Source organism: Cimex lectularius, unplaced genomic scaffold (genome assembly GCF_000648675.2).
Source record: "Cimex lectularius strain Harlan isolate CLEC.00 unplaced genomic scaffold, Clec_2.1 scaffold167, whole genome shotgun sequence".
Lineage (NCBI taxonomy): Eukaryota > Metazoa > Arthropoda > Insecta > Hemiptera > Cimicidae > Cimex > Cimex lectularius.
In genome coordinates this window covers 179,950-195,606 of record NW_019392811.1, presented here as the reverse complement: position 1 = coordinate 195,606, position 15,657 = coordinate 179,950, and the positions used below count along the sequence as shown (strand labels likewise).

Here is a 15,657-nt window from a genome sequence, read left to right as displayed (position 1 = left end):
TTCTTCATTATGGATCATTGATATGTGTTTTTCCTGGGAAGAAAGTGTTTCCAGGATTAACCTTTTTTGGAGGAATATTGTAAAGAAGTTTTTAAGAATGGAAATTTTTAAGACTAATTTCTTTTTAAAAAATTTTTGGGTTTATGTTAAAAAAATTCTACGTGGTGTACAAAAATAAAATAAATTCTTTACTTTTTAAATATTTATTTAGACGTTAGGGTTTAGCACATGTCTTCGGCAATTCCAACAATATGAGTTGTTTAAGGGGTTTTCCTGGGTAAATGTTTTCCCAGCTAGATTGGATTTTTGGAGGAATTTTTTCTTTAAATGTGTTTTTCAGAACGGAATTTTATGAGACTAATTTGTCATTTTTAAAACAAAATAAATTGTTTTTTAACAAAAACTAAAATGTTTGAATTTGAAATGATCACTGTTTTGGTTTCACCACGGTGAATGTCGAAGCGTCATCGCCGTGATTGATGAGACCACTTCGCCCACCCCTGTTGGAACTAACCGGTGCTGGTCAGACTGCTCAAGGCTCAGCATATCGCCTATCACTGCTATCTAACGCTTCATCTGCCAAACTTAATCACTTGTTTCTGTTCGGAGCGAGCTGCGTCTCGCGAGACCCTTGACTCGAGACTCGGCGCTGGCTCGACGAGACTTCTTATCGCCATGTCTTTGTGATAAACGCGATGGCCGAATTCATCAGAGGCGGCTGCGGGACGGGCATCATAATGCCGAAGGAGAAGCTCCACGGTTCTCCGAGCACGGGAAGTGAAGAAGGACACGATGGTGGGATCGTCGACGATTTCGACCCCTTTACGGCCGACCAAGAAGAAATCGGTGCGGCGGAATCGCTGCCCAACGCCCCTCCAGAAACACAGTAATCAATCTTTTCTCCTTTCCCTACGGCTTGTTTGCACGTTTTCATTATTTATTTCCACTACGAACCGACGGCCTCTCGGATCTTCCATTCACAATATTCCGCCCTTCAATCTTTATTAATTTTAAAATTGAACGGCTCGATTCGACATTCACCACAGAACGCTAATAAACTGTCAATCTTTTTATAATAAATACTTAATATTCCAAACAATTTTGGCAAAACTTTTATTACAAACCCCTTAACGACCATAGACTAAGCATAAAAAAAGTAAACCACACAATCGCTGAAAAAAAGTTTGAACGAATTTCCTATCGTGAGTCATTCAAAATCCACAACTGTTCATTCATTTCTCCCAGCTGGCTACAATTGAATGAACGTGATATTCGACTTTTGTTACTTTGTTTTAAGGGGAATGGCTTACGAACTTTCATTTAAATATATTTTAAATTTAAACTGTGCGATAACAAAACAATGAAAGTAGTTCCTAGGAAAAAATAACGAAGAATTTCGTGTTGTGACTTTGTGAGTCATACAAATTCCAAAAACTTCATCATCTCCATGTTGGATTTCTACAAAATACACTTAAAAAACGCCCAATTTCTAATTATTTATAGCAATTACAATTGATTGACAGTTCATAACAACAAAATTGCTTTAGGAAAAACTACAATATCAATTATTTTAATTTCATGGTTTAGCCAAATTCTTCATCATCTCCATGTTGGTTTTCTACAAAATTTTATATAAATTATATTAAAAACAATTTTGTAGGAAACGATTCTCTACAAAATATACTTAAAAGCACTTACTATCTAACTATTTACAGCAATTACAATTGACTGACAGTTCATGACAACAAAATTGCTCTAGGAAAAAAACTACAACTGCCATAATTTTAATTTCATGGGTTATCCAAAATCTTCATTCATTACCTTCATGTTGGTTTTTTACAAAATTAAACATAAATTATCATAAAAACAGTTTTGTAGGAAACGAACTTCTCCACAAAATATACTTAAAAAACACTTACTCTCTAATTATTTATAACAATTACAATCAATTGATAGTTTATCTAAATCCCAAAATCTTCATAATTTCCATGTTGGTTTTCTACAAAATTATACATAAATTATGCAAAAAATAGTTTTATAGGAAACAAACTTCTCTACAAAATATACCCAAAAAACACTTAATATCTAATTATTTATTGTAATTCAATCGACTGACAGTTCATAACAGTAAAATTACTCTAGGAAAAAACTACTATTTCTATTATTTTAATTTTATGATTTTTCCAAAATCTTCATTATCTCCATGTTGGTTTTCTACTAAATTAAATATAAATGATCTAAAAACCACTCAAATGAACAAAATACTCTTCTATTTATTTGTTTATTTTACATAATAACTAGATATAAAGTTTAATAGTTGACTTAAAGCATAAACACAGCATTAATAAATTGTTTATGTTTGTAGAATTTTACTAATACTTTTACACTCTTTAGATTAAAACTATTAAAAAAGAGTTCAATTTAAACCTTTCCAGAGCCAACTTGTTGACTCAGTTTTTCAAATTATTTTCTTTGAAGAAACAATAAAGTGGGGGAAAAAAGTAATTTTTTTCCCCATAAAAACACGGTTTTAAGTCAAGATCTTGTCTGGGTAGATGCTTTGGGTCCATTACACTATCCAAGTCCTGTGTGTGGTATGGTCTTCCATACACGATGGTCTATAGTGGTTTATTATGGCCACTGGAAGACTCAACAATAGCTACCTTGATAGGTAGTCAACTCCAAACAGTCCAAAATGTAAGGGTGATTTAAAACAATCAACAGAGGGCTTCAAGAGAATAGCCTAGTCTCTAGACATCCCATGTCATGTTCTTCAGCAGTTGAGAGCATCAAGTAGAAAGGCGATTATTCACAAATAAGCATCTCACTTAATGGGGCTGTTCTCATCACAGACGAGTGCCAGTTTGGTTTGTGGCGGATGACTAGGCTCATGTGTGCAGATGAAGTGTAGAACGTTTTGCTACTTGTGTCATGTATTACTTTCAAAGTATGTTATGCTATGGGGTGGAATCAACGTCCATGCCTGTAATGAACTGATTATCATGCAGAATGGATCTTCAACTGCGCTAAGTTTGTGTTTTTCTGAAGGCTTTGGTCTCGTTCTCTCCATTTTTTCATGTTAAAGATGTTTTCTTTAATGGAACCAGAAACCAAAATTCTTATATTTTTAGTGTTTTTGTGTTTCAAAAATAAGCATAAAATAACAATAAATAAATAAGCATAATAATATTGCTCCTAGAAGAAACAGTTTGAAAGAAATTTTCTTATGACTAGTCCAAAATAACATAGATATAATTAGTCAAATTAAATTTTGTGTACATATTGAGATGGTTGAAAATAATATGTAATTGGTCCTCAAAGAATAGAATTTTAACAAAATTTTGTCATGAAGTTAAAAAAAAAAAAAATCATATATCTCTGTGTTGATTGTCTGCCAATTCCATTAAGTAAATTCTCTACAACTATTTATATAGAATGAACTTTTCAGAATATACCTTTTAAAAACAAAATGTTTATTTATTTGTGTGTAGTAATATATTCAATTGACCGGTCTTTGTTGATATTAATGTTATAACGTATAATGCATTATAATGTTTGAATTTATTATTATAACATTTACGGTTTCTTGCTTACAATGTTTGTTCCTTCTGTACTTCTTTCTTTTAGTTCTAATGTTGAACATACAAAAACAAACAAAACTACGCATTGTTCCTGGAAGAAACAGCCCCAAAGAAATTTTCTAATGACGCCCAAACTTTTATAAGATAAAAACTGGACATGTCACAAAAACACAACTTTTCAGGATGTCGGTATTAAAGTTTCAATTTTTTAGCAATTTGTTTTATTTATTTTTTATTGTGCTTACTCACATTTCATCAAATGCAATGTAGTTTTCCTAGTTTTTTAAAATATTTTTATTTATTTATTTAGTTATATGCCGACTTTTTCCCCTTGAAGGAGAACGTAAAAAAAAGTTTCATGCTTGCAATTTTTCCTCCAATAAAGGGGGTATCAGTGGCCGCAATGGTTAAGGCATTGAAACAGCACTCATCACAGTAAGGTGGTTCTGGGTTCAAATCCTGCTGCCCTGCATTTGAACCTGACATATTCAAATGGGCCTTTTTTCAAAAACACTGATACCCTGAGGGTTGATATGAACTCTGCTGTTGCAAACCCTTGTTTAAAAAAACAAGTAAAAGGATTATAAAATAAAACATAATTGGTCCTGGAAGAAACAGAATTTCCCTGCAAAATATTCTATTCAATTTGATGGCTTATTGATTATTTATAGCAACAGCACTACACTCTTATAAAAAGTAAACTGTTTTAGTAAATTAGTATTAGGAAATTAGTATCTAAAATTAAGACTTTCTCATTAACATCTATGAAATTCCTACCCTTACTCTATGTTACTAGCATCAAGGACTCAGGAACAAGCTTTTTTTTAATTACATCGATATCATTGTACAGTTTTTGAATTTAGATGGTTAATGGAGAAAGAAAAACCAGTTGTTTCATGCCATACAAAATCTTTTCTTTATTCTGTTTGTTTCGGCTCATTGGCTATCCTCAGCAGCCGCAATGGGTCATTCCCCAATTCTAGTCAATTTTAAATACCTAATAACAACCTATTATGGCTGCTGAGAATGCTAGAACATTCTCGTCATGCAAATTAAGGTTATTTATTCTCCCCTTTCTTCACCAACCTACCATTTAAATATTAACTTTTATAGTGAAGAAGTAATGCAAAAATTTAATCCATTGCCTACCAGTTGATCAATATAAAATGTCACCATTTTGATATAAAGCTTAATCTTGCAAGTTAGAAAAAATAAAATGAGTTACTGTTAATAGTGTCCCCACAAGTTTCCCTGCACTGAATGGCAAATCAAGATTGTAATAACTGTGTTTGTATTAACTGCTAGTTGAATCTCTTGGTAGTCAATTACATTTTGGATTGTCATTACAAATTTAAAAAAAAAATACAAGATTAAATTTTAAAAAAATTGTTACAAGAAGAAATTATTTTTAAAAATTTTTTTATCTACATAAATGAGCATAAAACGCACATTTGTTCCTAAGAGATATAACATTTCCGAGAAATCGTCTCAATAAATTATCATACCAAATCTACAACTTTCATTCCTTGCTCTATCTTAACTGAAAGATACAAGATTTCCCAACTATTTTCAAATGCACTGACTTCCTCTCATTTTGAAATAATTCTGGATTTAAAAAAATGTGTTTACGGTCTACAGATCTTTTGAATAAAAATTATTTGTACAGTGAACTGCATTAATTTACAAAGTTACAGCATATATTTTATAAATGCAACTCAGCTTATTTTTGTTTATTCTAGGGCTGATATTTTCAATTATTGTCTACATTTTTAGATTTTATTTTATGGAAATAAAGAAATCCTTTGTTATATTTTTTCTTTGAGTGTTTTTAACTTTAAAACAAAGGAAACCATGAGTAATCCACAATTCAAAACAACTCAACCATTTTCCACAGAATAAAATAGAAAATCTAGGATAGTGCAAATGTACCCATTCTAACTATAGATAAAAACAAGTGAAATTAAGCAAAATGAATAATTCTGAACATTCTCTGATTATAAATCTCTTTTTATATATTGGGAGATACTTGTAGATTATCGTCTTTAATTTTCTAGTTTAGTTTAGTTGACTTCATTTTCATATTATTTTCGGTAGTGGTCTGTGCTTTTTCTTGTGGTTTTGTCCTTTTTGAAATAAATTGGTATAAATAAAATTTTTGGTTCATATTTATGCAAATTTTCTTTTGAGGACAATTTTCGAGTATTTCTTGATTTGCCCTTCGGACAAAAATTAAATTTAAATAATCTCATCAGCTCATTCAAATATTATCTGAAATAAATATTTCTTGTGTGTAATAAAACAGTCCTAAATCCAAACAGAATTTTAGCAATTTCAGGAATATAAATTTATGATTCAAATTAGCAAGGAAACTATAAAATTCAGGTTTGTTTTCTTGAATTTACAAAATAAATAATTTCTAATTAGTGCCACATATTTGGCTTGGTTTATAAAGTCAAACATTCTCATAAAGATATGTCAATTATTTATTAAACAATTCGTTTTCTCTTTTTTTCCAAAGGTAATTGGCTTCTATGTAGGATATTTTTAATTATCCTTTCACTGACCCATTGCTGGGAATGTTTGCTTATTCCCATGCACTGGTGAATTCTTCACACATGCTTACAGGCAGGAGTTGAGTTAAGCAGTTTGTCTTTTATTTAAAACATATCTCTCTGCAATGTATCTATACAAAACCGATTGGTGTTGTCAGTCGCATTACAATTAATTTTTTTGTGTATGCAAATAATGAGTCATTTCTTAAATTTTATCCAAAGTGAATGTAATAGTGCAATTCAAATTAAAATGTTGGTAGTTTATTTAGTTGTTTTAATGTTTTTGTAGGTGGTATCATGGTAGATTAGACAGATACACTGCGGAAGAAAGATTATACCAAGCTGCCAAAATGGGCAGTTACTTGGTAAGAGAGAGCGACAGAAAACCTGGTTCTTATGTTTTATCATATTTTGGAAAAACTGGAATAAACCATTTTAGGTTCGTTAACAAACATTAATTGACGGATTTTTTTTGTTAATTTGCTCGATTCCCTGTCTAGAATAACAGCTGTGTGCGGAGATTTTTATATCGGAGGAAGACAATTTTATTCATTGTCTGATTTGATTGGTTATTATACAAACTGTTCAGACCTATTGAAAAGGGAACGTTTGGTCCATCCAGTTCCCCCGCCTGAACCAGTCAATGATAAGAAGAGAGTTGTCGCTATTCTACCTTATACAAAAATGCCAGACACAGACGAATTAAGGTGTGTATAACTAACATACTGATATAATTTTCCGTTAAAACATGCATTTTTTATTTTAGTTTCCAAAAAGGTGATATATTTTTTGTTCATAATGACATGGGAGATGGCTGGCTCTGGGTCACCGCTCATCGGACTGGTGAACAAGGCATGATTTTCAGAGATCTTGTTGATGACCTGGATGAAAATATCGATCCTAATACTGTTTTCAACTGGTTTCACCCAAATGTCACAAAAAGTGATGCAGTAGATATGCTCGTCAAATGTAATTACTGTTAATAACATTATTTAACTAATTAATTTTGCACAACTTTTTATTTTATTTATATTTTTTATTGAAAGGTGGGCCTGGAAGCTTTCTTGTAAGGCCAAGCGATAATTCTCCAGGCGATTACTCCCTATTTTTTCATATCAACAACCAAATCCAACGTTTTCGCATTGAAAAGAAAGGAGTGCGCTATTTGATGGGAGGAAGGACATTTGAATGTTTGGATGCTGTCATCAATCGTTATCGAAAAGAGCAGATTGTCGAAGGCCATACTTTAGTTCAGCCTGTTTGTAGGGTAAATATACATCTAATCACTTCCTATAACTTTAATTAAATTGCAATAATTTATCACAATATGTTGACAGACTCTTTCTGAAACTGATGGACCTGTTAAATCTAAAGAGGTTCAACACGCTGAGAAAATATATGCTACTTTAAGAGAATGCCGAGAACAAGTTGGTCTTAAGAAAATCAAAGGTAAATTTTTTTATTTTGTTGAAAATTCTTTTTAAATAATGCAGAGTTTATTCTTAGGTATTAAAATGCAAGGAAATTTAAGCAAAAAGAGCGAAAAGAACAAAAAGTGGAAGTCCATGTATTTTGTACTTATTGTGGATGGAACTGACACGCACTTGTGCTTTTATGACAATCCAAGGGTAATTTATGGTCAATTGTTATTACACCCTTAAAAAATTTAATTAACAAATGAATAAATGGTTAATTTTAAATTGCTAGTTAACATTTTTTTTTAATTTTTAGCGAACAAAGCCAAAAGGCCTAATAGATTTAAGTTGTGCCTATTTATATCAAGTTCATGACAGTGTGTTTGAGCGACCAAATTGTTTTCAACTTGTTGAAAGAGCTCTGCCATGTTTAGCAACGACAACATATCTTTCAGCTACTTCCGCAGATTCTGCTCAGGTTTGACACCTAATAAATAATGTTGATTTATATATATANTATATATATATATATAATTGTTGTTTTAATTAATAAAATCTAGGACTGGATATCAGCGATCAAACCTCTGTGTGTCACTCAAATGACACGGTCACCTAAAGTTCAGAAATTGAGAGAATTGAGATTTCTGCAATTACACATTCTTGATGCTCATAGGTCGGTATATTAAAATTACTAATGACTGCCATTTCATTGTTTATATTTTGGTTACAGATTACCGTTTAAATTGGTCCCAAATCCTTTTTGCATAATTTCACTCAATCAAGTTAAAGTAGCAAGAACTAAAGTCACTGGAGGGCCTGACCCTGTTTGGGATGAAGAATTTATTCTTGAGTATGTGGTGTATCTATAAATTTAGTTTTGTTTTATTAAAAAAAATTAATTTATAGTGATGTTCCACCTGATGTAATTTCATTCACCATTACATTATACAATAAAGGAAAGCGCTCAAAAGACACAGAAGTCGCCGAAGTTACTGTCGAGTTATCCAGTCTTACAAACGGAGATGAGGTACTAATTTTTAAAATTACATGGTGAAAATTTGATGGTTTAATTAACTCGTATTGTAGATTGAAGATTGGTATCATTTATCTGGTATAACACCAATTGGAGAGTGGGGAGCTTTAAGATTACGCTTAAGGTACCTACACGATCTTATTATGCCCCAAGAAGAATACTCTCCAATGCAGCAGTTAATTTTAGACCCATCATTAGAAGTAGTACGGGCACTTGCTGATATCTGCCACTTAGACAGAATGCCTCTTGCAAATTCATTACTAAGGATATTTAGGTTGGTTGCATATATTGCAAAAATATTCTATTATGCTTTTTTACGCAATTTATTCCAGACATGAAAAGAAGGAAGCCGATCTCTTGAAATCCCTTAATGATGCCGAAATTGAAAAAGAAGAAGAAACGTCGACACTTTTTAGAGCTGCTTCATTGACTACCACTTTAATGGACCTTTACATGAAGTCTGTTTGTACGGAGTTTTTACAGTCTGCTGTACAAGATATAATTTTCAAGCTTCTTGAAGCTAAACAGTCGTGTGAGGTGAGTTTCATAATTTTTATACTGGTTAGGTTTTATACATTCTGCTATGAATTTATTATATCTCCCATTACTATTTTTCCAAGAAAACAACATGCTTATTACAATCAAGTTGAAATTAAGTTCAAAGAAAATTGTTTCTCTTTATGTATTTGAAACATTTTATCATTTTTTCTAATTTAAGCCCATCAGTTTTGTAATAATGACAACTGAAATGATGAAGGGGATTAGTATGTATATTCACTTTTTGTAAAAGATGATTCTACTCATAGATTTTAATCTGTGAAAATAAAAAGATATATAATAAAATAATATATATTATAAAATTAAAATCTGTGAGTAGAACCATCTTTTACAAAAAATCATGACAATTATCAGACAACCTCTAGCTTGATCTCCCTGATATCTTGAACATGACTATTCTTACAAATATTGTTTGCCATGATGTGTCTGACACAAAACTCACGAGAATAGGCTGATCAGGATGATCAGGGATGATGGAGCTGTAGGTTAATTCATTAAGTTTACAATAAACTTATAAAGGATCAAGTTATACCCATTTGAACCTTGGATGCAATGTGGAACATAAATGCTATAAAAATTGTAAAACAATTAACATTCGGGCTGTAACATAAGCCTGTAGCATTTTTCAATAATTCAGTTTTTATCCCTCTTGTGTTATGAAGCATGTTTTTTGGTCATTATTGCTTATACATTCTGAAAAGGGATTTTATTTGTCAGTTTTGTTCAAGATCTTGCATTTTTATATGATGTTTTGTTAATTCAAAAATGGATGAAAAACTCAAATATTTTCTTTGTTTAATGGTTTTTTTATTATTGTAAAGGGAAAACCACAACTCAGACTGCTAATTTGTGATGTGTAATGGTTGAATCCACATTTTTCATTGACTCTGTTTCTTCCTTTTTTACTTCTCTTCTTGCAGAACAGCAGCACAAGAAGTGCTTCTGTTTTTTTGGGTTCTAACATCACGCTGAGCTCCCCATTGGGAAGAGAAGTTGATTCCACGAATTGCACGGTTTTAAATCAGCCAAGAAAAGTCTTCACATGGCAGTTAACTAATTGAGAGTTAACCAGGCAGTTGAAGCAGTTGAATCAATCAAACCGCCTTGCCTGAAAGACAAGCACTCTGGATTAAGGTATGGTCTTGAAGAAAAAAGCAAATTCAGTTGTTTCTGCCAAGCTTTCGATCTATTTTAAGGTCATCACCAGGGCAACACAATCTTATTAACATATTTAAGTTTTTTACAGGCAATCTCAAATTTTCTTGAAGATCGACTCAGTCATATTACCAAGGACTGTCACAGTCTGTCCTCACACTTCTTGTTCCAAATCTTGGGACTTAAATGAATTTCTTCAAAAAACTGTTTCACATTGAAACTTGCATTGCAAAGCTTTCTTTGGTGAACTCATAGATTCAACTAGGCAACTGGTGTGAAGGAAGAGGGCCACCACTCTGACAGTCCTTGGCAATCTTAGGACGCAGTTGGTATTCAAAGAAACTTGAGTTTGCCTGTAAAAAAACTTCATTATGTGATATTTAAGATTTTTTGCTCTGATGATGACCTTAAAATGGGTCGAAAGTTTAACAGTAACAACGGAATTTCCTTTTTTTTTCAAGACCATACCTTGATTTGATTTAGAGTGTTCGAGTGAACAAGTGTTGATACTTTTAACATTGTCTGAAAGGGGCTTAATTGCAAGGGGATTGTTTTCCACCAGAATAATGCTCACCCCCACATGACTTTGTAGACGTGCCAAAAATTTAGCTTGTCAATCCTTTTTAAAAAGATGGTTCCTACTCACAGTAAGTAAGTATTAACAAAATCAGTAGCATACTTACTGTGAGTAGGAACCATCTTTTTAAAAAGGATTGAACTCCACACCCACTCCATCATTCATAATTTTTATTGAGCTTGTCTGTGATGCACTACCCTATCCACCATTTGCCTGGCATGTCCTCTTCAAACTTATTCATGGCTCTGAAAAAACTATTAATAGGGAAAACTAGTTCATTTGAGGGCTGCACAAAACACACCGAGGAGTTCATAGCTCAAAAATTTGAGGAGTTCTAAGTGGACAGAATTTTACAAAATTATGAAAGATGGTAACAGGATAGAACAAAATGATTCAGGTATTGCTGATTAGATTTTGCCTGAAATTTTCATTGAATTTACCATAATAAAAAAAATGGTGTACTTATTTTACGACCCAGTATTTAAGCACTCAAGCTAATCGTGAAGATGCAAAAACTATTACAGAGAAATGTAGAGACATACTAACTCATTCAAGTCTAGGTGGGTGTTCCTCAAGGAATCATTCTTAGTCCCTTCCTTTTTACAATATACACAGTGATTTATATCCTTCATTAACAAATAATTTATATATTTGACTTGAAATTACCAGTTTTAAAATGTTTTCCTCCTCTTTTTTCAGTTAAATCCTTTAAAAATGGACTCACCTGATGATGCTTGTGCCAATGCTGAATTTTTGCTCCAAGTATTAGATGAAGTCACTTTATCTATATTCATGTCTGCTGAAGCTTGTCCTAAGTAAGACCTCTTTAAATAAAGTTATACAGTTGATTTCTTTATTTTGTTGTAATTTTGTTAAGTAGTATTAGTTTTAACCAATTTAATTGTTCTATTTTCAAAGGACTGTGAGATATATTTGTGGATGTTTACAAAAATCTGTCATGGGTAAATGGCCTCACGAGCGATTTGTAAGGACTAGAGTTGTAAGCGGGTTTATATTCTTAAGGCTGCTATGTCCTGCCATTCTCAATCCTAGACAATTCAATCTCATATCAGGTAATTACTTTCCTTCCTAATCATTTCACCATTAACATAACATAACATAGTTTCAAATGTAAATTTTAGAACCGCCGCCTTTAATGGCATCCAGATCTTTAATAATGGTTGCCAAATGTTTGCAAAATTTGGCGAATCTGATTGAATTCGGTGGAAAAGAACCCTATATGGAAGTTGTTAATCCTTTTATATTGAAAAATAAAGAACGAATGGTTGTCTTCCTTGACCAATTATCAGTAAGTATGAGTTGAAAATACAGTAAAAATCGTTTATAAGAATATCCAAGGGACTGTCTGAACTTGGTTCTTAAGCCCGATAGTTGCTATATCCGGCAATCAATTTTTTTCGGTTTAATTATTGATCAATTTTTAGAAAGTTGAAGGCTCTTTCAGTCATTCCTCTGGAACTACTTTTAAGGGGTTGAAATTAGCAATCCCATTTGGTAACAAGTTTGGAACTAAAAAGCGTTTGCAAATTTCAAGCCCTGTTTAATTATCATTGTTTAGGTTTTAAGATAAAAAAACAAAAAGATTAATCACAAAAATTTTATTTATTGCAAAACTGAAAAATAATCTGTAATATTTGTTAGTTTTTTTTTTTATTAATGTAAAAAGCATTTTCTGTAATGGTGACAAGTTCTTTCACTGTCATTTTCACAGATTCTTCTGCAAAATTGTCATTACTTGTTAAAAATTTATTTACCACATTTATAGCTGAGAACATTTCCTTCAAAGTGGGGCACAAAAATTCACTTGAATCATCTGTTATGGCATTGTCTTCTTCTAAATCATTTTCTTCTGCTTTGACCCCTGCAACAATTTCTTCATCTGTGATGATTCCATGGGTAGTAAGACTCAATCAAGTCTACGTCTTCATAGAATTTGAATCAAACTGTTTTCAGTGGGCAAATCTTGAGCCCAGTTTTGAAGTGTTTATTTTCTGCTGTGTGCTGTTATTTTCTCATGAAGTTCTTATAAAAGGTTGTTTTCTCAGAAATATAATAACTTTAGGTCACTAAAAGCAATATGTTCTTACTATTGATGTTCTTATAATCAGATATTTTATACATTAAGTTGCATTAAAGCTGGCCGGGAACTAGAAATTTCGTTCTTATAATCAATATGTTTTTACACCCGGTGTTCATTTAAACGATTTTTACTGTAAATGAAAAATCGGTCAGCCGATAGGTTGCTAATGTTATTTGAAATTTAGAATGTACCTGAAAAGCCAGAAAGTGAAGGCGAGAGGGGAAAGGGTGATCCTGCTAGGGATTTAGGGACTCTACACCACATATGTGTCTCACATCTAAAAGAGCTTCAAGTTCTCAGCAGAAACCAAGTAAGTATATTAAATGATGTAACATTTTGAAGCAGCCCATTTAATATTTTGTCCTTTTCAGTTGACGTTAAGAAAATTAGTGACTGTCACAGAAATGCTCAGTAAACATAAACAGAAATATCAAGAAATGATCCGGTAGTTTAGTCGTCTTCAACTACAAAGTTTGGGCATGTTTTATTTATAAGATTGCATTGCATTCTATTGCTGACATTATATACCACAAGTTCTGTTTAAACTAAACGAATAATTGCCAAACCTTTTAAATATAAACATTTATTTACAACAGACCATTTAGAATTGTATAAGTTTGGACACAAATGGGTATTTTTGTACTTTCAACCTACTGCTATCTGTAAATTGTTGCTCTCTAACATGTGCCATTAGTTTTATACAATTTTAATACACATGTTGATGTGGGTGAGGGTGTATGTGTCTGAATCTGTGTGGTATGCAAGCTAGTGTTGTACATATTTATTATTTTCATTTATTGAATTTTTTTAGTTCAACAAACTATTTTTATGGAATACTGCAAAACATTTTACTATTCCAATTTATTAAGCCTAAAAAGTAAACATTCCAAAGATGAGTTATATTTAAAAAAAAAAAGTTCAAGTATTATTGTTGTTTAGTAATGAAGACAATCTCATTTCTTTGTTGTTTGTACCAGTGTTGCTTTTTAATTCATTTGAGAACATTGGATTTAACAGAATTTAAGACTAAAATTAATAATTTTCATAATTTTATCTAATGACATTTAACAACTGCCAAACTAATGTTTAACTTGTTTTTGAATAAGTGTGTTTCACTTAGTTTGTAATCTAGTCTGTATCAAGTTGTGAGAATGATTGATATAACAATAATATAATATAACAAAATTTGCAGTAGTATATCAATTACAAAATGATAGTTTTTAGTTTTGTAAGAAAATTCATTTGGTGTTTCTAATAACAAGAAATAAGTTTAAAAAAACATCATCTTTATCTGCAAATACATTGGTCAGGTTTGAAAGGGACTCAAAACTTAAATGTTTTATATTAATAATTAATATAATTGTACAAAATAGAAAATCGTAGATATAACAGGCTAGTTAGTCGATAATATATTTGATAAAATTACTTAACACCAAATTTTTAAAAAATGTGAGGGAAAATTTTTAATAATGTTTTGTAGTATTGTATTAGATTACTGTTAGTTTTGTTGTACTATTACTAGATTTATATTTTCTAGATGTATTTAAGATTTATTGCTATAACCAGTTTACTGTTAAATTTATATTATATACTTACATTGTGATTCTATAATAAGACTTAAGTTTGTAAGATCAAAATTTCATTTAATGTTTTTTCTTCTTATAACTATTATATTAAAATCAATTTATTTAACAAATTCTTTTGAAATTGTATAGCCCATAGATTTATATCTTCAAAACATGCTGTATGAATTTGATTAAATTGTTATTTTTTGTCGTTAAATTTATTTAGCTTTATGTCAAATAAATTCCTTATTATGGTGTATTATAGATTTTGTAACTAAAAATTCATTTATGAAAGAAATGTAATTTCTTACATTTTTTTTCCATTTCACTGCCATCCCTTAATTCATTTGTGGTAAATTTTTATAAAACTCTACGGCTATGGTTGGAAATAAAATAATGATTAGCGTTTATTAACTAATTTAAGTAAAATGATCCTGCTCGACAGTAAAATGAAAATAGAAAACTTTATGGGTAATATGCCAGCATAAAGCCCCCCCCCCCCAAAAAAAAAAAAAAAAAAAAAAAGGTAAGTTGGCGTTTTAGCACTTGACACCAGCCTTGTAGCTTAGAAAAATAGAACAATTTTAAAAAATTATGTCTTAGACGTGACAAACGTTTAGCTTGATCGTCTTTTAACATTCAAGACTGTACATTTTCAATGGTCTCGTCTAAAACACAATTTTGGTTTTTGACAAATAAACATTTCTGGCAGAAGCTACAGTGTACAGAAGAAGTAATTAAAAGACTAATTAATTTAATATATAAACAATAAAGAAGATTAATATAATAAGAGTTAGGTTAAATCGTGACATTTGTTTTGAAGTCTACGAGATCATTGTTGATCAATGTAGCCCATTCTCAGAGGCCTGTCTATTAACAGAGGCTTAAGCATGATCGTTTTCAATAATTAAAAGAATGTATTTAGTTCAACTCGTCCCAATGAATTATTAAAAAGCAATAATTTCTGAACAAGTATATGTCATAAAATGTTGTTGACTGCTTGTATGCCGTACCATGTTGGTTGCCCATGTTGGAACCCAATTTACCTTGTAAAACAGCTCCAGGCCTCCAGTACCCCCCCTGCAGCGTTAAGTAAATAAAAGAGGCAACCTGCAGAATG

General features: G+C 31.4%; 1 protein-coding gene across 1 annotated transcript; it reads left to right on the top strand.

Moving 5' to 3' along the window:
- The first annotated feature begins 225 nt into the window (after window positions 1-225).
- Window positions 226-14,721, top strand: LOC106672464 (ras GTPase-activating protein 1). The gene is made up of 18 exons (XM_014403923.2): window positions 226-886; window positions 6,423-6,572; window positions 6,634-6,840; window positions 6,900-7,102; window positions 7,180-7,400; window positions 7,471-7,582; window positions 7,640-7,761; window positions 7,865-8,026; window positions 8,109-8,221; window positions 8,279-8,398; window positions 8,455-8,575; window positions 8,635-8,855; window positions 8,914-9,118; window positions 11,571-11,686; window positions 11,790-11,944; window positions 12,014-12,180; window positions 13,157-13,282; window positions 13,344-14,721. Exons 1-18 carry the CDS (start codon window positions 696-698, stop codon window positions 13,419-13,421), a joined length of 2,790 nt encoding a protein of 929 aa, XP_014259409.1. The 5' UTR covers window positions 226-695; the 3' UTR covers window positions 13,422-14,721.
- The last annotated feature ends 936 nt before the right edge of the window (window positions 14,722-15,657 follow it).